The 23,037-nt window shown below is 38.9% G+C and overlaps 2 protein-coding genes across 3 annotated transcripts in view; both read left to right on the forward strand.

Annotated features, from left to right (window-relative positions):
- LOC127452932 (eukaryotic translation initiation factor 3 subunit E-A) overlaps positions 1 to 10,185 on the forward strand; it is a 64,245-nt gene extending 54,060 nt beyond the window's left edge. Inside the window, exons 10-13 of the mRNA XM_051718823.1 lie at positions 283 to 392; positions 8,366 to 8,468; positions 8,952 to 9,086; positions 9,968 to 10,185. Coding sequence (XP_051574783.1) covers positions 283 to 392; positions 8,366 to 8,468; positions 8,952 to 9,086; positions 9,968 to 10,006 — 387 coding nt within the window. The 3' untranslated portion in view covers positions 10,007 to 10,185. The remainder of the gene's footprint in view (positions 1 to 282; positions 393 to 8,365; positions 8,469 to 8,951; positions 9,087 to 9,967) is intronic.
- A 2,737-nt stretch (positions 10,186 to 12,922) lies between these two features.
- The window catches only part of LOC127452947 (R-spondin-2-like), a 93,646-nt gene continuing 83,531 nt past the window's right edge, over positions 12,923 to 23,037 (forward strand). For both annotated transcript variants that reach the window (XM_051718858.1, XM_051718859.1), the window contains exon 1: positions 12,923 to 13,723. In XM_051718858.1, coding sequence (XP_051574818.1) covers positions 13,621 to 13,723 — 103 coding nt within the window. In that variant the 5' untranslated portion in view covers positions 12,923 to 13,620. The remainder of the gene's footprint in view (positions 13,724 to 23,037) is intronic.

Genomic DNA, 23,037 nt, shown 5'->3' on the forward strand with positions numbered 1-23,037 from the left:
AGTCGTTTAGTCCTGTGAGAATTACATTTAACACTACCCTATATGTCTTAGCTGTAGGCCTCCCTTGCCTGAACCTAGAGCTATGTACTGTATTCATTTCCATATTTGTTTTATTTCTGTTTTAGTTTGGCTTCTTTTGGTGTTTTTCACCACAATTATTCCCCAACATGTTGCTCTTACAAAGACCCTGGACCAAGAAGTTTTATTTCAGTTTTGAGATTTTCTGTGTTTCATTGAAGGTTTGTATAGGATGTATTATAGTATTGTTTAAATCTTTTAAAGGTGCTGGTGAATGATTTTTTCTTGGTGGCATGTCTTGAGGACTTCATCGAAAATGCTCGTCTTTTCATCTTTGAGACCTTCTGCAGAATTCACCAGTGCATCAGTATAAGGTAAGAGAATACTGGCTAAAACCTCCAAAGAACAGGGAGACTTTAAAGGCCTAACTTGCAGAAATAACTTGGGTAATGTATCAATTGCATTGTATTAGATAACAAAATATCAAATCAAGTGCCATTTATTTTATAGAAATATAGAACAAACACTTTTCAAGCAAAACATTTTTTAAGAAAGCATTTTGTTAGGTTTCAGATTAAAAAAACAATAGATATATTTTTCAAAATTAAGAAAAAAAGGTGTTTATACACTTTGGTCATCAAACCTTGTGGAACATGTCCATAGTTAATGTGACGAACTACCTGTGTGAACTTGAAGGGAGCCAACTTCATACATCCACTAAAAATCACCTTGAGATTTGGTTAAAAGTAATTTCAGAAATGGCAATAAAAGTTAAGATGGTTGTAAGAAAACTACATTTGGATGCAGATGCCCCTTGGTTTGATATTTTGTATCTAATGCAATGATATTCAGACTTAAGTGTGACTTAAGTGTCCAAAAGTGTTTCTGTATAATGCAACACAACATTAAAATACCATCATGAGTTTTAAAATGGACCCATTTATGAATGAATTGTCAGGAATGATAAAAAAAAAATAGAAGAGTGTAGCTGAAAATGTGTCCACAATGTGGGAACACTTCCTGTTTCCTCTTTTCCATTCCCACTCCACTCTGATAAGTTTTTATTACCCAGTGTGCTGGAGAAAGCATGTCCAGAGACCGGCTGCCAGCACCTCAATCTCACACATGCAGACACGCATTCAGAACCAGACATTACAGGCACATCCACCCATCTGTTTTGAAGCATGTCTAAAGGGTCTACATATTGACCCTCAGGAGTATATTAATGGCTGCGCCCCATCTGTGGATAATACAGCAAATCTGTCTCTTTGAATTGTCTTACATCGCACTTCGTTATTGTCTGTTATGACTTGTTACATCAGGACAAAAATGTAGTGGCAATTTAAAGCTGAAGTGTGTAATTTCTGCACGAAACTGTATTGCAAATATACGAATATTTTTCATAGAGGTTTTCCAACATTCCCCCGTTTTTCCTATGGTTGGGCTAACAGATTGTCCTACCCCAAATTCGTACCATTGGTTGAGACCATGTTGCTGTTTTGGGTTGTTCGGGATGCTCAAACAAAGAGCAATATTTTGATAACACTACAGTGTTTACACATTTGGGGGAAATTAACCTATAATTGGCATACTTATATTTGTCTCTGCATATGGAGCTGAAAAAACTCTATACATTTAAGCATTAACAAAACCAAGACATTTCTGTCTGTGCTAATTTGTGTCAAGCAGAACAGAAGCCAAATATTCCTGTAATTTAACAGATTAAAAAAAGAATAGTAAAGCAAAGTTTATGGTGATCATTGTGGTTCATTGATTCAAACAGTTCAAATAACAAGGACACTATGTGTCTTCTGAACTCCTCATAGACTCAACCATCTGTGTTTGGTTGAATGCGGCAGGTGTTTTACTGCCACTTTACTCTGGTTACGCTTTTTTTATTGCCCCTTTTACGGTATTTATACGACATTGTAGGTTTCCAGAGAAGACACGCAATGGTTCCAGTCCCCAAGATTTTCCATTGGTGGAAAAGAAGTGGTCTGCATGGTAAGGGAGATTTGGGCGGGTGTCACTGGTTTCCCTCAGCCTGGTTCCTATTAGCCTTCCAATGACGGAGTACAGAGCAGAGAGGCCGCATTGCCCTCCTGCCTGTTTAATGAGCTTTTCATAACTAGTAGTCTTTTGAGCATCTGTCCCACATTCTTTTTCCTGCCATGGCCCCTGTGTGCAGGGCAAAAAGCACTTGACAGCGACTGGAGATCTGCTAACAGGTTGCATCTACCTTGGGGGATTTATGACATCCTGAAAATCCTGAAGAGTCAGTGTTCACATATGCAAACACTCACCCGACACAATATCATATACTGCATTTGATGAAAAGTCTAACTGTAAAATGCATTGTTTTGTTATTTTGCCCTTTCATAGGTGCACGTGCAAACACATCAGTACTGTTGCAAAACCTAGTGAGTCTGTGTAGGCAACTGCATTCTAAAGGGCTGTTCACACCGAATACGTTTTTGCGTCCATCCATGTTTTTTTTTTTGTTCCCTATTATTTTCCTATGTAAACATGTGCTAGGTGGATGTATTTGACCATTGCTCAGAGGCCTGCTTTTTTTTAGTGTCTCCTGAACCAAATTAAACTTCAACCTTTAAAAACGCATCTCAAGACATTTGCATTCTGTATGCTGTGTGCCTAGCTTCTTTTTTTTTTCAGTATGCGCAAGAACGTGTTTGAGCTGAATGGCCCCTAAGACAGCACACTAACAGTCACAGAAGCTGATAAGCAAACAATTTGTAATGTTTACATAGAAACTCTCCATGGCACACAAGGGCTGGGACGATTCATCGATTACAGAAATACATCGATTTGCATAACATGCGTCGGCGCGTCACAATGGAGTAATTAAAATGGCAGCGCCCGGTTTAAGTATGGATTCCCCCAAAGAACAAGCTGCAGCTAAAAAAAAACTTGCCTACGGTCATCTAAAGCGTGGGAGTATTTTAGCCAGAGACCCAACAATGTGGTGCTGTGTAAGCTATGCAAATTGGAAATGGCTTATCACAGCAGTACAACCGCCATGAACGAACACTTGAAGCGAAAGCATCCCAGAGCGCTTTGTCAAGACAGCAGCAAGGCAGCAACGTAAGTCCTGTTTACTTTTTGTCCCCACCCAAGCATGACATATTAGTATTACAACACGTGTTTCTGTTAGTAGTAGTCACTTTAAATTGATTTTCTAAATGTTTCCTCATTGCCCCCATGTTAAAAGTAATTTCTGCACTGCTGCTAATGTAGGGTGACATACGTCCTCTTTTTCCCGGACATGTCCTCTTTTTCGGACATTAGAAAAATGTCCGGCTGGGATTTCTAAATTTGCAAAAATGTCCGGGATTCGGCTTTAGTTGCATTATGATGTGCGTCTGGTCTAATACTTTGTGTGTGCGTGCATATTTGCATTGCTTTAACCCCTCTTTGTAAGTCCCGCCTTCTTGCACATCAATTGGTCAATTATAAGAGGCTTGCAGCAACTATTGGCCAAATTCCTGCCTGTCAATCTCTCCGCGAACGTGTGAAGCGCTGTTGTGTTCGGCATCAAACAGTTGCTTGACAGCAGCAGCAAACGACAGCTGAGTGGAAACAATGCCCAAATGAAAGTGCAAATTTACAGAAGATTTGCAAAAAATTCCCATGCTTTCGTCCAGGTCGAGATCCGTGGGAAGCAGAATGTATGACATGTAAAGCTGGCACTTATGTGTCAGTTGCTAATAAAGGTGCAAGTGATTTAGAAGCACACATTAGCTCTGCGAAGCATAAAGGGTCAGCAAAAGGTGAAAGTTCATCAGGTAAATTAACGGACTACTTTTTGCGACCAGGTAAAATTGTTATCACATTGCTTCATTTTCCATGGCCATTTAAAATAATACTAATAGTAAATGAAGGTACACTCATGGCATCAAATATTTTATTTTAGTACATGGACATTCAAAAGAATGTTGAAAACGTTTATTTATTTATATATATATATATATATATTTATGTTATGCTAATAGTGTCTTTTTCACTGTATTAAAGTTTGCGTTCATAGTAACACAGTTTTTTTTTGCAGAATAATACCCTGCAGTGCACACTTTGTTTCTTGTGTTTAAGAGAAGATGATTTAATAAAATATTGAAATAATAATGAGACAAGTTTTGTATATGTATTTATTTATTTGTTATATTAATCAAGTAATTATAAAAAAATCTTTAGAATAATCGGCAAATTAGTGGTTAGATTAATCGACTAATCGGAAAAAGAATCGTTAGATTAATCGATAAAAATAAAAAACAAAATCGTCAGGTGCAGCCCTAGGTTTGATGTTAGCATGTTGCTAAGCTAACAGTGCGATGTTCTAATTAACAAAAATAAATTGCATATATTGTTTTGGTAATTATAAGGTAAAATAATTAAATTGTTTTTATAACTTTTCTCTTGACTTGTCAGTGCCTGTGATGCCTTAAAATGCTGCTTTTCAGAGGTTTTGGAACAAAGCAGCAGTCTAGGAATTGGGAAACTGTTACTTCATTCTAAAGAAGAACAACCACAAACCCAGTGATCAATAACCAGTCAACCCCAGGTTCGCACACTATTTCCATGCTTCATTCTACAGCCTAATTGCTCCCTGCATTTTCAGAGCTGTTTAAAACTGAGGAGGGCCCAGGTAGTCAAGGTTGAAACATGGAATGCGATCGGGCTCTTTACAAATCTCCAGTTGCAGATAATCTGGAAGAGATTTGGAGCCCTGGCTCTTTTTGGCAGTCTTGTTGCAATTGAATCCAAGGTGACAAATTTAATGCTGAACTAGGAAACTGAATCACGATTGCTGTTTATCTGTTTAAGTTAGTATCACCTGAAAGATATATTGTCCGTTCAATTAAATTATTGAGAATTGAAATAAATCCATTTGTTGATTTATGAGCGCGTGTCACTGGTACTGTATGCAGAAGCTCTCTGCAGTTAATTGTGGGCTCGCATGAATCTTATGCCAGTTTTTTTTTTGCAACATATTTACAGCTGTTGGCCATGAATGGGTTTATAGAATTTTTGCCTGTTTTTACCCTCAGCATACACAAAAAAGACCACAACTACAAATGACTTTATATATAAAAAAGTGTCTGTTTGAAATTTGATTTTATGACTTGCACTTATGGATAATGACATTTACATTTGTCTCTTTTCCTCAAGGACTTTTTGTTTTCCATAATTAAATTCCCAATTATGCATTGATTTGGACATGATGATTTGGTTGTTGTTGATGTGATGTCGTTTTGTTTTTTGCCAAATAATAAATTGAGTAGAGACTCATCCCAATCATTTTATCCATTTTTGTGAATTTCATGAGAATTTGAAATGTATACACTTACAGTTTAAAAACTCATCTTAAAACCTTGCATTTTCATATAATACTTTTTACATTTTTAGGAAAAATAAGAGGTTTGGCAAGAGGGAATGAGTTTCACCCCAAGCTATGAAGCAGGGGCCACTTCAAATAGCCAATAATTTTTTTGTGTCTTCATATGAAGATGTTTAACAATACTTTTGTTTTAAGCCCTCTATGTTAAAAAAGGTACATCAATAGAGCAAGTCAGCTCCATCTGAATACCATCTCATACAGAATTCACAATTCAATGTGTATGGCTCTTAGTGTCAGTCCAGTTGCCCTAGTCTCACTGGTCTGGAATCGGAATTGGATAAATCAACTGCGAAGAACTGGTACATGTAAGAGGTCAAAGTGAAAATGATCCTTTCCCTTCACCCCCCAACCCCAGAGGACCAGGTTTAAGGCTGTGTAAAATGAGACCGCATTGAGGGGAGTCAAGCAGCTTGGCTTAAACCGCCATGTCAGGCACTTATGTTTGAGTGGCTCATTCACTCCACCTCTTTCTTTCCCCCCCAATTACTTCTCTCAGTCTTTGTATATTTTTTGTTTCAGGTCAGACTTTCATTTAATTTCATTTTCATTCATATTAGTTGCAAGCATGGATAAGTAGCTTGCAGAAACAGATTTTTTTTTCCTTTTCCTTTTTAAAGTTGAAGTTCTTCTGGATGAAATTAGATTAGTGTTTGTGGGCCGTTTCATTGCACCAAGGCGGTGGTTGACCTTGGTCTCTGGTTTAACTTGTCTGGAGGGTCAGATCCCCTTAGAGGAAACATGATCTTATTTGTTTTGAGGTGATCTTTGACTCTGGCTTGACTGACATGTGTCGCCACTTAATACAGTCGGTGAAATAATATTCATTGCCCTTGTGGCAGTCAGCAGTAGGGCAGGGCAATATAGCTAAAAAAATTCTCTACATTTTTCAGCCTTTCCTATATATTTCTGTATATATTGTGTTTGCTCTAAAATGTCTTAAACGGGTGTCAGATGAACCATCATTTCAACAAAACAGCTATTTTTGCCAAATAGATACAGATATTTAATAAATTTATCTGTCAAAATGATAGACAGAATTTGGAATCATCCATCAATATTTTTTAAATCTCAGTAAATGAAGGATGCCCCTAATGCAACCTTTTTGCTACTGAAGTTGAACTGAGACGCTATTGAAATCTGTTTTAATGCTCTCATATTCGCGAGAGACTTTGTGTTAAGGATCATTATTAGCTTAATGACACTGTCTTTAGGAAACTTAAGGACCAAATAAATGTTGTTAAATGTGTTACTTATATTTGTGATGATTTTGCTGCTAATACAAAATTAACAGTTTTCAGTATATCGCCCAGCCCTAGTCCGCGGGCACTACTGTAAACAAGAACATTATTAGTTTTAGTAGTTTATTGATTACGTGTTTCTCTTCTAAGGCCAGTTATTTGACTAATAAGCAATTCTGGGATTACACTTTGTGTCTGCTTCACCTCAGACATGGTCTAGACCTCTAGGTCTGCTGGTCTGTATAGCTGTATAGCTTGGATAGCTGTAGTGGATGTACAGCTATCCAAACTTCCAACTGTTTTAATTGGTTTCCTGTTCCTTTTCTGCTATAATTGTTCAGCAGTGCACGCCATGCTTTGAGTACTTTGGGGCTGCTGAAGAGCTTGGATTTCATGTCCCTGCTTTAACCCCTGGAATCAACAGGCATTCCATTCTCCGGTACCGAGTGTCACTGCTTGATGTCATACATATGTTAACCATCACCAGCTTGGAATTTTTAATGTGACAACCTGCACTTTCGTTGGCGGTTAGCTTCTAAATAATGAACGTTATGACCAATCTACACTGTCACGCATCATTTTCGAAGGGTTTCACTGGGAGTGAAAATTATACAAGCTGTCATCTCTCCCTGTCTCCAGACCCATGCTGTTGCCATGGTGGGTGATTGAGTTAACCTTTCACTGTGTAAGCATATTCAATGTTTAGAACCCGTTGTAGGCTTTTCATAAAGAACAGAATGGGAAAAGCCTGGTCTATTTGACTAGCATGAAATAAGGGGATTGATGGGCTGATGGGGAGAGAGAGGCTTAGCTAAAAGAAAGCCACAAGGGGCCAGCTGCAGTTGTAAGATTTTGGATCAAAGAACACTAGGTCCCCTACTTCCACCTTCCTCCGTCAATGGCACATCCCTGTCCTAACCAATCAAAGGTCATAGGACACACCTGGCTTTTATTTAGGCACAGGGGCTCCAGAATGCAAGGAAATGGTCAGTAGAAGTCTTGCTATCTCAGTGGTTTAGGACCAAACCATGCCAAACAGTCGGATGAACTTACTACCCAGACTCAGTCCATTTTCCTGTCATTGTTACCTTGACCCATACTCATGAATGGACAATGATGTAATTGTATTCCCTTTGTATGGGTTTCTTAAGGCTAGGGCTTACTTAGTTTTTCCATGTGTCATTATGTCTTGTGCATGGTTGAGAGTTCAGCCTTAGAAAGTATTCTCTTTTAACGCTAACCCGCATTGATGCGTTCGGCGCATACACTATACTACTTTATATGATACTCAACGGCTGGTGCAATGTGCAGATGTGGACTGTCCATGTGTCTTGAAAAACTGGTCTACACGTGGACACTCCCTGCATACAATACTAATTACTTAATTTATGTTGTGTGTTCTGTGCGCGAGACGTAGCTACGTGTGGAAAACCGAAGTATACTTTGGCCTTTAGTCTCAGTGTGATTAGCATCATGGCCTTTATTACATAATGTAAGGAATTTGTCACTCTTTAACAAATTTATAAATAATCTAAATCCAGCACTTTCGATCAGCACTTTAAACCTACACAAACACACACACACACAAACCCCAGGAGCTTGTTATATACCTCCCAATTTTCACGTAATACCATCAGTGTATATAATGTTCCCTCTCCACCTTAGTGTGTCCTAATGGACTCTGTTTTTCTTGCAGTATGCTGGCCGATAAGCTGAATATGACTCCCGAGGAGGCAGAAAGATGGATTGTAAATCTCATTCGCAATGCAAGGCTGGACGCCAAAATCGACTCCAAACTGGTAAGAGTCTCTCATATTTTATTTCACTCTTTTCTCTGCCTCCCTCCTCAAATAGCAAACGATTGATACATGCTGCGTAAGTGTCCTTTAATTAGTCTGAAAATCAGATTCAGTCCCTTTTGTGTGGGGATTATGTTCTGCTTTAATACGGAAAGTAGAGGCAATCAATTACGTTAGTAATTCTGCCCAGGACCTCAATACAAACCTCGATCTTACTCTCTGTATCCTCCCTTGAGAGTTGGAGGACTGTGTCATTGCATTCCTGTAGGAACGTTGCATGTCATAACAAAGGAACAAGCCCTCTGATTTTTCAAATCACATGGCATTCTACTGGAATGACCTAGAATTAGCTCCTATGTATTTTGAACTGACCGTGGGGAGACAGTGAATTTCGGGTCTTTGAATGAAGGTATGACTGTGGGAACTAAAAAGGATTGGTTTTCCCTTGATTCAGTCTTGACAGTCTTCTCTTACCTTTGGCAGGGTCACGTGGTGATGGGAAACAACGCCATTTCGCCATATCAGCAGGTGATCGAGAAAACCAAGAGCCTTTCGTTCCGCAGCCAAATGCTGGCCATGAACATCGAGAAGAAGTTGAGCCACACCAACAGGAATGAGGTCAGAGCACCAGGGCATCTCTGTCTCCTCATACTTACCCAAGCCCATCCTCTTTCTCGTTCTCCTTGCTTTTATCTGATCTCATCTGTTTGTCTTGAGCCCTGTAGTTTACACACACAAATGATCTATCCAAAGCACATTCTGAAGAATGTTGAACAGCAATCAACCCAGAACTGTCTTTACATGGTGTAAACCAGTAAGAGCAAGTTTAACAGAGTGAGCGCTTTCATCATGCTGTTTTTCTTTAAAGGGCTAATGACAAGGTAGGGTAGCACAGCCATGAAGAAGTGGGTCTGAGTCTAGTGACACAGCACGGCAGAGTAAATAATGCTTGCACACCATCGCACAACCTTCGGTGGATTCAAAGCTGGTGTTCTTTGCATTTAGGAGTCACCACAGATGTTTTGCTTGGGGTTCAGTCAGTCTCTGTTTGATCTCGGCTGTGTATGTGTGCATGCACTGATTGGCCCACTGAGGCCCACAATGCATACCATGTCCCTTCAAAGTACTTCGGGAAGTATTTTAAAATAGAATGTTTCAAAATAATGTCCTTCAAATGTCTAAAAACACACAATTTTACTGACTCACTCTACACACAGCAACACACAAACACCACAATGGCAAAGGCCATAACACAAAGTCCTATATTTTGATGTGTTTGGCTAAACACAATTTAATAACAATATTCTCAAGGCGTACAAATGTAAAAGATGTGAACTTGTACTTGAACAGCTTGTACTTAAGAAACAATTTTGTCTGTAGGATAGCCATGTGATACACTTGTTAGCATGTTCAATCAACTATAATGAAATCACCTGCTGTTTCTCTTGAGTTTGTTTTGGGATAATGACATATTTGGCTCTCTCTTGTCTTCTATTCAGACTCCAAACTGGGCGGCTCAGGATACTGGCTTTTATTGAGTGGTGCTTTGTAGACCGTACACTTCCATCTTGCTTTCCAGCATTCCCATGCTGCAGCCCAACATACTGTTCTCCTTCTTGTGTCCTTCAAAGGAGAGAGAGAGAGGCTTTATATTTGCACTTGGGGTTCAATGCATCTGGTAATAAATAATAAAATAAAATAAAACATTACAAAACCATTTTCACCTCGTGCTTGCATTTTATTCCTGGACATTACAAATGGCGGTTGAGGGTTAAGTGGTTGTGATCTTTTGTGTAATAGATGAAGTTTTAATGTGCTTTGAATCACTGAGTGGGACGGAGTTTGACTCTGTGTTTTTGCGCTGTTGCACATGCATGCGCCGTAATGATAAATGAGTGTTTAGTCTGCTGTGTTTATGGCACTGTTATGTAGCGGCCCACTCCGCTGCAGCAGACCAGGGAGATGTAAGTGGTGAGGGCACCGTAAGGTGATTGTCCCATCGTTTGTTGTCATATTGGATGCAAGTTGTCCTCTCTATTCACGGATGGGCAAGACAATCAACGTAACGCCCCTCCCATGACGTCTCTCGTCTCATCTACTGTGCGTGACACCTACGTTCTCAGTCTCTCTGTATCTGTTTTCTATTTCTGTCCCTACCTCTTCTAAACATGCGGAGAGCTTGCAGACACTGCAGGCTGGGATTCAAAGCGTGTCTTAATGTCTGCTTTGGCCTCTCTATCAGCTGACATGTTTATGGGCCCTGTCTCTCTGGACGAGTGAAGAGGGGGCTTATAGCTGCCACAGTGCTCGGGCTTTCAGCCAGACATCTAAAACAACTGACGTCACCTTTACTTTCCCAGCGGGCGGAGGAAAGGGGGGGCTAAAGTGATTGGTTTACCGGTCCTTTGCCATGACACATTACGAAAATAAAACCCTCCTAGCCCTTAATTATCACATTCACCTTAAGAGTGCTGTCTCAGATGTTGTTTTAGTAAGACATCCAGACCAACAGCAGACGTGCGGCCGAGAAGGTTGTCCACCACAACGTCTGTCACTTCACTTAAAGTAAATAAATAAACACCCAAACGAAAGGTCAACATAGGTTTTGGTTAAAAGGGCTACATAATTTCCTTTTTGCATTGTTCATTCCATTTTCCACCAATGAAAATGTTAAGGCATTTGTTCAAAACAAGGTGACAATTAAAATATGCATGTTCTCTAATTATATTTTGCCATATTCCTTGAGTCTTGTTTTCCACGCAGTGTATCTATCAACTTCATTTTCTGTTTTGTGCACTTCACAAGAGCAGGCCTACAGTATATTTAGAGAAGTTTTTCTGTAATATGATATATCATTAGAGAATCTTGCCCAACACAGAAGCTTTAATTTCCCTTTAGCTATCAAGAAAAAAGTCAGGTACTTTAGATTTATATTCAGGTTCTCCATATAATATGCACTTAAATGTCTTGGGAGTTTATGCAGTAAATGGTGTTAATATGAAGTAAACACGGATATAGATACTCTTAGGGAGAATAGAATATGAGCTTTGTCTGATTACATTTCTGGTAATGCTTTTCCTTCAGTTTATGAAGGCAGGTGAACAAAGATATTGGCCATAATATCTTTTTTTGTTTTTCTTCTTTTTAGATAAAAAAAAAGAAACTATTGTCTTGTACTGATTGAGAAAAATTGCTATTCATATAATTAACATTCACTTTGAGAGAATTTCACTTTGATCTCAAGGAGAGAGTGTCATCAATTAGAAATGACAAATGCTTTTCACTTAGGAGGCAAACGAAGTGTCCATACTGACAGCAGCAATTGTGTTTTTAAGACAAAGATTACTTTTTCTGGATTTAAAGTGCTGTGATGCACCTGTTATAAATTAGGGAATCAGTACCTGCTCATTTTGACCTGACCTGGAAGATTTCTGGCTGTTATATCTGAGCCTAAATCAGAGACAAAGAAGACATTATCAGATATAGTCCAAGAACATGGAAAAAAAAAATCAATATATAAATAAAAGATTAAGTGCCACACCTAGTGGTCAAGCTGGGTAAAACATGTCTTTCATTTAAAAAAATGCCCATTTTTGCATATAAAACTCTTTAAAGTTGCCTCACCACTGTATGTGATTGTATCAGTTCTATTTGCTTTAAAATCTTTTATACAACACGTTTTAAATGGTTTTCACTTATATGCTAAATCTATTTAAATCGACCAAAAAGATGTTTTTTTTTTTTTTTATTAATGCTAATAGCCTATATAAATATATTTTGTTTATAGATTTACACTAGCTTTCATATCAATAAACAAAAAAGTCATTAGAAACTTTTCTCAGGGGTCAAATGAGAACATTTCCATTATTTGTGAGAGCTGGCTACAAGGGACCCCTTTTTCCTTCTCATACTGTCCATATTATATTTAGTGTTTTTTTTTCTTTCATAACTTCCAATTATACATGAATCTGTCTTGCAATTTAGTTTTGATTAGTGAAGACAAGTGAAGATTGCAGTATATTATACTATATATAGTCAGTAATACTCTAACTCTTGTTGCTGGAGATATTGCAATGGAATATCACTGTAGTTTAACAATATTACAGTTTAATAATACAGTTCCCAGTCGCGTTGTGATAAATGATGTGATATTTCATGTGATTTAAATAATCAAAGATGTCTAAAACGGTTTTAAAATACGCACTGCTATTAATTCCAACCAATGCACTAGGACCCTGGGGAGGCTCATATGTGGTGTATAGATACAGTGGGAGAAATTCCATTTGTCATCTTCGCAAACTTAAACAAGGAGGGGGGAACAGCCCTCTCGCTGAGCGAGGGGCTCCTGAAACTACTCTGAAAAGCCCCACAAGATCTTGGGTCTCCACGTGACAGGAGCGCCTATATAGCATCAGCACCAGTAGAGTGATAGTACTCCATCATCAGCCGAGCACTGCAGCATATACCACAGTTACACACATCTTAATGCACCTCAAGGGTTTATTCTAGAGCTTTATTTTAAGACTATTGCATCCATGTGTTTTCTCATTATATCTGGGGAGATTTTTCCGACTGTGAAGCAAAGGGACTTCTGAGAGACTAAACTTTTGCGCGAGGGATGCTGGATTCTCCAAGTCCACTTAGGCACTCGGAAGGAACTTGCTATACATGTTACTATATTTTTGGACTAGGCTCACATTCGCGCAGGTATATTCGCTTTGTGCAGCTACTTTGAAGGAATCCATCTTGTCCTACGCGTTTTTGGTGATGTCGCTAAACCATTCAATTTTGCGCTGAGCAAAACTTAAGTTCTTTGAATGAAATTGTTTTGCCTGCAAGTACGTTGATCGACCAAACTGTATTTACTAATCAGTAGAACTTTGAGTTTAGAGATTTTTCCCTTTCCTGACACTTTTCTGATGTGAATAAACGCACTTAGCTCTCTCTACCTAAAATGACATTAACCGGTGGTGAGAAATGGTGTTTTCTTTGCCCGTCTAATGTGTGACATAACAAAGTCCGGACTCCTCAACTCCCCGCTCCTCTGTGGAAAAATATACATATTTAAACTAAATATACGAACCTTGGAGGCTCACGACGAGTACCTTTGACGCTTTCTAACCTGAGTCGGGACCAACATACAGCCGCCCAGATGCAGTTTCGACTGTTCTCCTTTGCGCTCATCGTGTTGAACTGTATGGACTACAGCCACTGTCAGACGCAGCAGTCTCACCGCTGGAGAAGAAACAAAAGAGGTGAGGGATTCCTGCATCCTCTCCATATGGGTTTCATAGGTCCTTTAGGCTACTAATTCACTAATTAATCACCCAGCTAATGATTTAATTTAAAGTGATTCGCAGTTCACTTATTACAGGGATAGTCCCACCTGGAGTAACTATTGTTACCATGGTAATTTTGGAAGGATGATGTTCAGTGTCTTTCTCAGGGGGTTGAATGATGATAATTCATGGATCGTTCCTTGCAGAGTCTGAACCCACAACCTTTCGGTTGTCAGCCCAGAGCTTTAACCACTAAGCTACGCCACACTACACCTCAGTGTAGTAACTTGAAATTTCCTGACTTCCACACTTACCAAAACGTTATAAAAATAATAATAATAATAATAATAATAATAAATCTGTAGAAGTTTTAAAAAGACCTGTTAGTAACCTGTAGCAATGTTTATTATTTATTTATTTTTTGGCACAGTTTACACTGACTGCGCGTGCGTCTTTTAGTTACTGAATGTTTTTATGAAGTAAACTATAAAAGAGTGTCAGGATTTGATGTGTACAGCAGCTTCAATAAGAGACGTTTACATTACGATTGTGTTTCGGCATCTGTTCCTGTCAGAAAATTCGCCTTCACTGTGCATAATAAAGATGACCATAACGGTCCAAAGACTCGGAAAAAAAACGCGTCACATTTTTGCCTTTGAGGTGTTACGAGTCACCGAGTCCTGACCCATTTTCAACTGGGAAAATTTTTCTAAAGAGCTTTAAAGGTGCACAATTAAATTAATACGCAACATGACATAAATGAAAAAAGTTCGAGAACCGAATTCAAATATCGCTAATGTCCGCTTAGCTTTTCAGTCACGTAATTTTATTCTTTAGATGATAGTGACGGTTGGACGCAGCCACATGCAGTTGACCTTAAAAAATACTGGTCAAGGGCTTTATCTTTGGGGTAAGTCCAAGTTTGCAGGATAAAAAAAAAAAAAAAAAAAGGCGCGAACTCATCCAGAATGCGCGCGAAATACCTAGCGCTGAATACCCTAACATCTTAAAGAATCTGGGAAATGTATTACCAAATCCTTAACAGTAGAACAGACCCTCACGTTACGGCGCTGTCTGATGGCAATTTGATTAATAGTCAAGCTTTCCTTCCCCCTTTCAAACGCAATGACCCTCCTTGTGCCCTTAGCCGCTTTTAATTGGTCTCAAACAGAAATTGATTAAGCTTTGAACAGCTGGTGCGTATACAACAATCCACACTTAAGATTTAGCCCATCTGTAAATATGAGGGTTGGGATGCTTAGCCGATGCATAAGGGGCACTGGGGTGCTGGAAGTCAAACATTTCAAAATTATCCGTCCCTGCCCTAAGCCTTGAATCCTTTCAAGAGAGCACTAGTCATTCACTCCACGTGAAAGGACAGCCTCTTATGGTTCACAACTGAACTTGAAACTTTGAATTAAGACACTTGCTGACACACGACTGATATGCGCTCTGAGATGTAAATTGGGAGGCATTCATAGATTTAATCACATGCATGGCATGCCAGGGGAAACCTCTGCTCCGGCTGAGAGCCCCATCCACTGCCCATCTGCAAATAATCATCCATTCACTGTAGGGAACTGGCACACACACGTTTTCAGCTCTTTCTTTTTTCTTTCTTTTTTTTTTTTTTTTTTTTTTTTTTCTACAAGATTTGCGAGTTCAGATACTACATAATAAAATTTTCTTAATGGGATCAAACTTGTTGGCAGAGGCAGACTTATTAAGTATTTTTGAGGGGATCGGGGAAGTTTAACAGGGAAACTGGTGGCAGAATCTTGCATCTGGAGGTGAGACAATCCTGTGTTTGTGTAAATGATTACGCATTGGTAATGCATGCCTTAAAGGCACAGTCAGCTAGATATGCTGAAGTATGATCCTGCACAGGCAGAAAGGTGTGTGTGTGGTTAAGTGTGTTGTGGGGATGTTTCCAAAAAAACCGGGGCCAAGAGTGACATTTGAAATGGTGTGGCTGACCGCCAAGTTTTAGATTTGCTTCCTTCCTATATTTATCATGGTTACTGAGGGCAGCAAGGGAGGGAGATCACTATTCAATCGAGTCTAAAATGCTGAAATATTTTTCTTGCCCTCAGCGCTCTTATGACAGCTTTATGTGCAGTCTTTTCTGGCATGCTCCCATGTACTTCTACAATCCCACATCAACCCAGCTACACGGTCAGTTTCCTTGAACTGCATTTCACAAGCCTTTGTCTCAACCACCCCGCAAAAAAAAAAAAAAAAAAAAAAACTATTCATTTTCAACTGATGCCAGGGTCGGACTGGCCATCGGGAGAACCGGGACTTTTCCCGAAGGGCCGGCCTCGATATGCTGAAATGGGCCACCGCGTTATGCAGAACGGGCCACAAAACGGCGCCGCGATATGCAGAAAAGGACAGCGACCCCCCAGCAACTTTTGGGCCAGTACCACCCCCCCCCCCTCACCATCAGTCACCTCTCTTGACTCATCTAACAGCTAAAATGTGAAGAATTTATAAACGTCTCAATTGACACTTTACCATCAAAACATATATATTTTATTATATTTCTATGATATTTATGTATTTATTTGTGGTTGGCATTTTAATTAGAGGAATTGTTCACCCCAAGAGGAAATTGCTGTCATTTACTCACCATTATTTATGCTTTCAATCCCTAATGTTCTGCTTAACATATTTTGTGTTCCACGAAAGAAAGTCATAAGGGTTTGAAACAACATAAGTAAATGATGACAGAATTTTCATTTTTGGGTGAACTGTCCCTTTAAGTGTTCTATATTTACACAACCTCACAGAACCTATTTTTGATTATTTGAATATGACAAAACCAGCAGTAAGAAGCACATTAAATTTGCACCTCTGTACCCCCAATTCAGTACTTTGCAGAACAGGGAAATGATGCCAGCGAGTTTTGCTATGATATCATTGCTTGGCCCATGGCCATTACTTTTCATTTTTATTCTCTAGCTAATGATGCCACCTGCTGACTACATAAAAACTATGGACTCATGTACCAGCATAGACCAGAGAAGAGATCCACGTATAGGTCTTGCAGGTTAGGCAAGCCATGAGGGGTGTTAATTCTTTACCAGTAAAGCTACTGTTCTAAATATGGCAAGAAAGAATTGTTTAAATTTTGTTTAGTATATATGAGAACATTAAACATAACTGATTTTATTTGGATCAGATCCATGCTTGGCATCCAAGATATCTACCTGCCTGTTTGTTGGTGCACTTTAAGTGAAACCCAGCACTAAGGGAGCTTAAGAAACTGCTAGCTCTGATGAATGGTCTGATTAATCTCACAGTAATGGAACTAATAGAAGCCTGTTTCCAGAGAAACACAGTCGCAGTAATCCATGGGGAAGTGGAGGAGAGGAAAGGCTTAGCTCCATCCCGGAGCTCCTGAACTACAAGGCAGACACCCTGATGGGATTAGGGAGAAAGCACCTGTATTTTAACACTAAACCATCAAACATTCACACTTAATTTGCTGTCAGCACACAGCGATCTGTTCCGGACATGTGCTTGCTTTATACCTCTGAAATTGTTTCATAAAAATTAATATTTTATAAAGAAGGTGCAAGGGGAAAGTGAACAGAAATTAGATGGAACGTGATCAGTTCAAGAGTTAAAGGGATAGTTAACCCGAAAATGAAAATACTGTCATCATTTACTATATTATATTATATTACTAAATCTGTCTGACTTTCTTCAGTGGAACACTAAGGGTTTGTTAGGCAGAATATTAGCCTCAGTCACCATTTACTTTCATTGCATCTGTTTTCAATTCAATGAAAGCGAATGGTGACTGATGTTAACATTCCATCATTCCCCTTTTTAGTGTGTGACACTATCAGCATGTACAGATTGCTGAGTCAATGATGTGTGTAAATTAGAGAATTAATCACTTCATTTGGTGACAGTGCGTAATACTAGTCAGGCAAACTGAAAAACAAATAGCCTTTAAAGGGATGGGTAAGGTTGTAAAAGACCTCTTTGTTTTGGAATGATCATGTCAATAAAATCCAGTGGTCGGCACAGAGAAAGGACACAGAGAGCTGTTGGTTTCAGAGCTATGCCTGCTAGAAGTTTACCCAAGGTCCCAGGTTTATGGGTGTTAATCTTGGCCCTTCCAATGTTCATGCCATTTAATGCCTTGATGAAGTGCCTGACAGGACGGGTGAATTCTCCAGAGCCTTTTGATTCAAACAAAAGTAAAAGGGGAAAAAACATTCTGCCACTCTTCCTTCGGAAACACTGAAACCTGCTATGGATGGCATATCTTTTAAAGTGGTCTTTTCATATGATGCCATTCTAAGCCATAATGGAAGGGACATTCTATGGAATGGATGTTCATTTCATCAAGCAAAGGAGTGTGTGAGCGTGTGTATAGCCTAGGCCCCTCACTCATTCATTCTTGCGGGCAGGAGTTACTTTTTTTTATTCCAGTTGTTGGACAACGCTCCCTCTCTGTCTTGTTAAGTACTCGCCGTGTTTCTCTCTTGTCGCACTGCAGCTTGCCATTGGTCTGTGGCATGATCACTGGCAAATCTCTTAAAGTAAATGTGCGTGAGACAGAATATCATTAGCGCTGCTCACTGGAAGAAGAGTTTGAACTGGGGGCATGGGAGAGAGTGTAGGAGTGATGGAGAGCATATTTTAGGAGATCAGTTAGAGTTGGTTTAACGGGAGCACCATCACCTGAGAGGGATTAAATTTTTGCTGTCCTAAGTGAGCAAATAACCGATGAGACATGAATACTCAGTGAATGGGGCCAATTTTTGGAGGGTTTAAAGGCAGAAATTTTAAGCTTATAATTTTATAAAAGCACTTACATCAATGTTTCTGTTAAAACTCATGCACAATCGTAATTTTTGGGGTTTTAGGGTTTGTTGACATTACATTGTCATAGTAACGATGTTGTAAAATTGGCTCTAACTTTACACAGAAAAGAATATTATTTAGCACAATATTTAGCACACTAAAATCATGTTAACACATTCGTTGTGTTTTGTGGCTGTACTTCTGAAAAAGTGAGTATTTTAACATTTACGGATTGGCTCTGTTCACTTCTATTGTAAGTGCCTCACAGTAACCCAGATATTTTATTTTATTTTTTTAAGAAAAGGAGGGGCAAGTCAAAATACATTTTTTTTGTGGGAATCAAACTTATGCCACAAATGCTGTCGATTGAGTTTAACTTGTTTTGAACCCGGAATATTCCTTTAACAAATAGAACATTATTGTAAAGCGTTAACATTAAATCAAATGATTTTTGTATGTGAAAGAATATTTCTCTAAAACATTGTGGCAGAAATCTTCATTCACATGTCTAAATTTTTCCAGTCTAATCGAGTCACACGTTTCGCTATAGGCAGCGTCCCCTGGTTGCTCAGAAGCTCGAGCTTTCAGGATAGGTCAAGCACCCAAGGAAATGCACATTACTTAGAAAAGTTATAGCACACCTCTTCTCAATAAGATGCATCATTCATGTCTGTAGCACAAATGGTGCTGGAGTTCATTTAAGTATGAGCAATTGTTATGGAAATATTTGCAGGTTAAGTTTATTAATGTTTATGAACTTGATCCTATCCTGAACCTGGTCTGTCATTTTAATGATGTATATTTTATCTGGTGAAAGGCATACATTTGAAAATTGATCTTTTAAGTCTGGGCTGGGAAACACTGTGTAGCAAACAGCCAGACGAAAGACTCTCAGCTCATCACTGCCATGCTACTCTGTTGCCTCACAAAAGCAAGGCAGATAATTTACATGCACACCAATATGCTGATTACTCCCAAAAATCAGCTTATTTAAAAAATCAGACAAAGCAAAAAATCTGCATTTACATGAGATTTGAAATAATCGTCCTATTTTCTGCTTCTGACATCAAACCGCGAAGAGGCATGGACATAACGTGCGCATATTGCATAAGTCGGTAAGAAACACAATGTGTTTACATGAAACACAAAATTGCCATAATTGGAAAAAATTAGTTTAACGCCGTTTATGACATTTATGACAGCGATAAAGGAACGCCGTTTAATACGCTTACATCAACACACACGTATGCATGTAAACGTGCTCAGTGAGGTGGTGGCCCTCGGTTTGCAGATCCGAATCTGTTTCCTTTCCCACAAAAAGCAATGTCCACACACAACCTCGGCAAGTAAACTCAATTAACTCCACTTCACTGAAACACCCAAAGTTTGCTATCCAAAAGGGTGTGCTGTGTTTGCCAGTCCAAACGGTTTCCTCTCATCACCAGGATGCTGCCTCATGTTCAAAGCAGAGAATTGACAAGCGTTGAGTCCGTGCAGCTTTCAGAGACTGTTTTGTAACACTTTCCACGCTTTCATTTGTCATTTTGCAGCAGAGAAATGCCCATTATGCCTTTTATTTCGTGGCGTACACAAGGGGATCCTCTCCACCAAACTCAATCATTGTCATTCGAGGATCCCATATGCTGGCAATGCTAAATGCCAAACAGATGGTTTGCTTTCGGGCTCTTTTAACACACTGTAAAAGTTCATTTTCGGAAATGTGAAATAAAATAGAGTTATTATATAAATCTTATAATAAGCTCCATATTTCCCAATGGTGATTGAAAACTCTAGTGCAGCGGACAAAAGGTCCAGTGTGCCTTTTTTTTAATTTTTTTTTACCTTTACTTCTGGTAGTTCCTCAACAGCCAGCCCCCTAAAGTAATTACACCTTAATGTGTTTTGTATAAAGCTACTAAATATGTTAAGCCAGTTGGGTTTGATTCTCTTGAGTTTATTGAGCAATAAAACTTTTGAATATGGGACTTGTTTTCAAGAGGTGAGCATAAAACAATGTTGCAGAAGAATTGTTCAAAAAAGTAACTTTTACAAGAGGTAATCGAAGACGTGGCTTGAATAAGGATGCAAATGTACATATGCATCAGACAGATGTCTTTGGTATACGTATGTTGCGTTTTATCTGCGTTTTATGATCAAATGTCTGGTTAAATAGTTCATAAAAAAAAAAAAAAAGTTTCAGCCCCCCTGCATTTTGTTCCGTTTTGATATGCTCCATTTTTCTGTTTTTGAATGCAAGGATGCATCATGTGGGAATGCCCTCTTAGATTTACATATATGTACCATACATGTTATTCTCTGCTGAGCAAAAGCATTGTCTTTTACATCAGATTTTTCTTTTACTTGCTTGCAATCATCTGGACATATATTATGTCGCCAAACATACAGCAAACCTGCTGGTCTGAGCCATATGCTTCCATATGAATCACCCACCCCTTCTATCCTTAGCCAGCTATATGAGAAAGAACCGGAGAGCACAGACAGGCTAATGGGGTGTCAGTTGAGTGTGCTGGACATTTTGAAGATTTAATTGGTGGTTCAAAGTGCTTTGGAAGGGTAAGAGAAAAATCGAACTGCCTCGAGGAGGCACTCTGTGTTCCCAGCCCTAGCCAGGTTTTATTCCGTACAGCATTTATGTTTTCTGCTTACAAATGTGTCCGTCCATGTGCGTGCTGTCCTCCTACCTGGTCCAAATCGATCTGTGATGCCTTGTTGGAAATGTGAGCTCTGGAGGTCTACTCAGACAGAAATACACAGGGCAGCAGGCAAACGGGTTTGTGTGATTTTTGCCAAGTAAGCCATTTTCCTGGATGTTTTGTATGTCCTGGAACAAGATTCGAAACAAAGAAACATATTAGATCTTATTCACTAATAAAAGCATACGAATTTTAATATTTATGTGCACCAATAAGTTCTCATGCCAAATGTCATGCAGATTCACAACAGGTGCACACATATAAATATGTTCTTACCCTCTTTCTTATGTTGATGAATCCAGATTATTCGAAATGTTGCCTATGGCCACAGTTTGTTATATGCATAAAACACACCGCAACAATCTTTATTTAAGGTCTTTTGGCACAACCTTTGCTTTCATTTGTCACTGTGCAAACATACACTGGTGGCCAAAAGTTTGGAATAATGTACAGATTTTGCTCTTATGGAAAGAAATTGGTTCTTTTTCTTTTTCAAAGAAAGTGGCATTCAACTGATCACAATGTATAGTCAGGACATTAATAACATGAAAAATTACTATTACAATTTGAAAGAAATGTTCAGAACTTCTTAAAATACTTCAAAGCGTTCTCATCAAAAATGCTCCAAGTGCAGCAATGACAGCGTTGCAGATCCTTGGCATTCTAGCTGTCAGTTTGTCCAGATACTTAGGTGACATTTCACCCCACGGTTCCTGTAGCACTTGCCATAGATGTGGCTGTCTTGTCGGGCACTTCTCACACACCTTAGAGTCTAGCTGATCCCACAAAATCTCAATGGGGTTAAGATCCATAACACTCTTTTCCAATGATCTGCTGTCCAATGTCTGTGTTTCTTTGCCAACTCTAACCTTTTCTTTTTGTTTTTCTGTTTCAAAAGTGGCTTTTTCTAGCAATTCTTCCCATAAGGCCTGCACCCCTGAGTCTTCTCTTTACTGTTGTACATGAAACTGTTGTTTAGCAGGCAGAATTCAATGAAGTTGTCAGCTGAGGACATGTGAGGCGTCTATTTCTCAAACTAGAGACTCTGATGTACTTATCCTCTTGTTTAGTTGTACATCTAGCCTCCAAATCTCTTTCTGTCCATGTTAGAGCCAGTTGTCCTTTGTCTTTGAAGACTGTAATGTATACCTTTGTTTGAAATATTCAGTTTTTTTTTTTGTTGGCAATTTTAAGCATTTTATAGCCTTCATTCCTCAAAACAATGATTGACTGATGAGTTTCTAGAGAAAGCTGTTTCTTTTTTGCCATTTTTTACCTAATATTGACCTTAAGACATGCCAGTCTATTGCACAAACACAAAGACAATGTTAAGCTTCATTTATGGACCAAATAGCTTTCAACTGTGGTTGATATAATGGCAAGTGATTTTCTTTTACCAAATTAGCAATTTAGCATGATTACTCAAGGATAAGGTGTTGGAGTGATGGCTGCTGGAAATGGGGCCTGTCTAGATTTGATCAAAAATGACTTTTTTCAAATAGTGATGGTGCTGTTTTATACATCAGTAATGTCTTGACTATACTTTGTGATCAGTTGAATGCCACTTTGTTGAATTAAAGTACCAATTTCCTTCCGAAACAGCAAAATCTGTACATTATTCCAAACTTTTGGACACCAGTGTATTTTTACAAATGCGCTCTCGCCTAAAAGGGCACCCAGCAAGATATTTGAGCAAAGCAATTCTCAAAACTAGTTGAATCACAGTAAACACATTTGTATAGGCCTAGTTTT

The sequence above is a fragment of the Myxocyprinus asiaticus genome, chromosome 15 (genome assembly GCF_019703515.2).
Source record: "Myxocyprinus asiaticus isolate MX2 ecotype Aquarium Trade chromosome 15, UBuf_Myxa_2, whole genome shotgun sequence".
In the NCBI taxonomy this organism is placed as follows: domain Eukaryota; kingdom Metazoa; phylum Chordata; class Actinopteri; order Cypriniformes; family Catostomidae; genus Myxocyprinus; species Myxocyprinus asiaticus.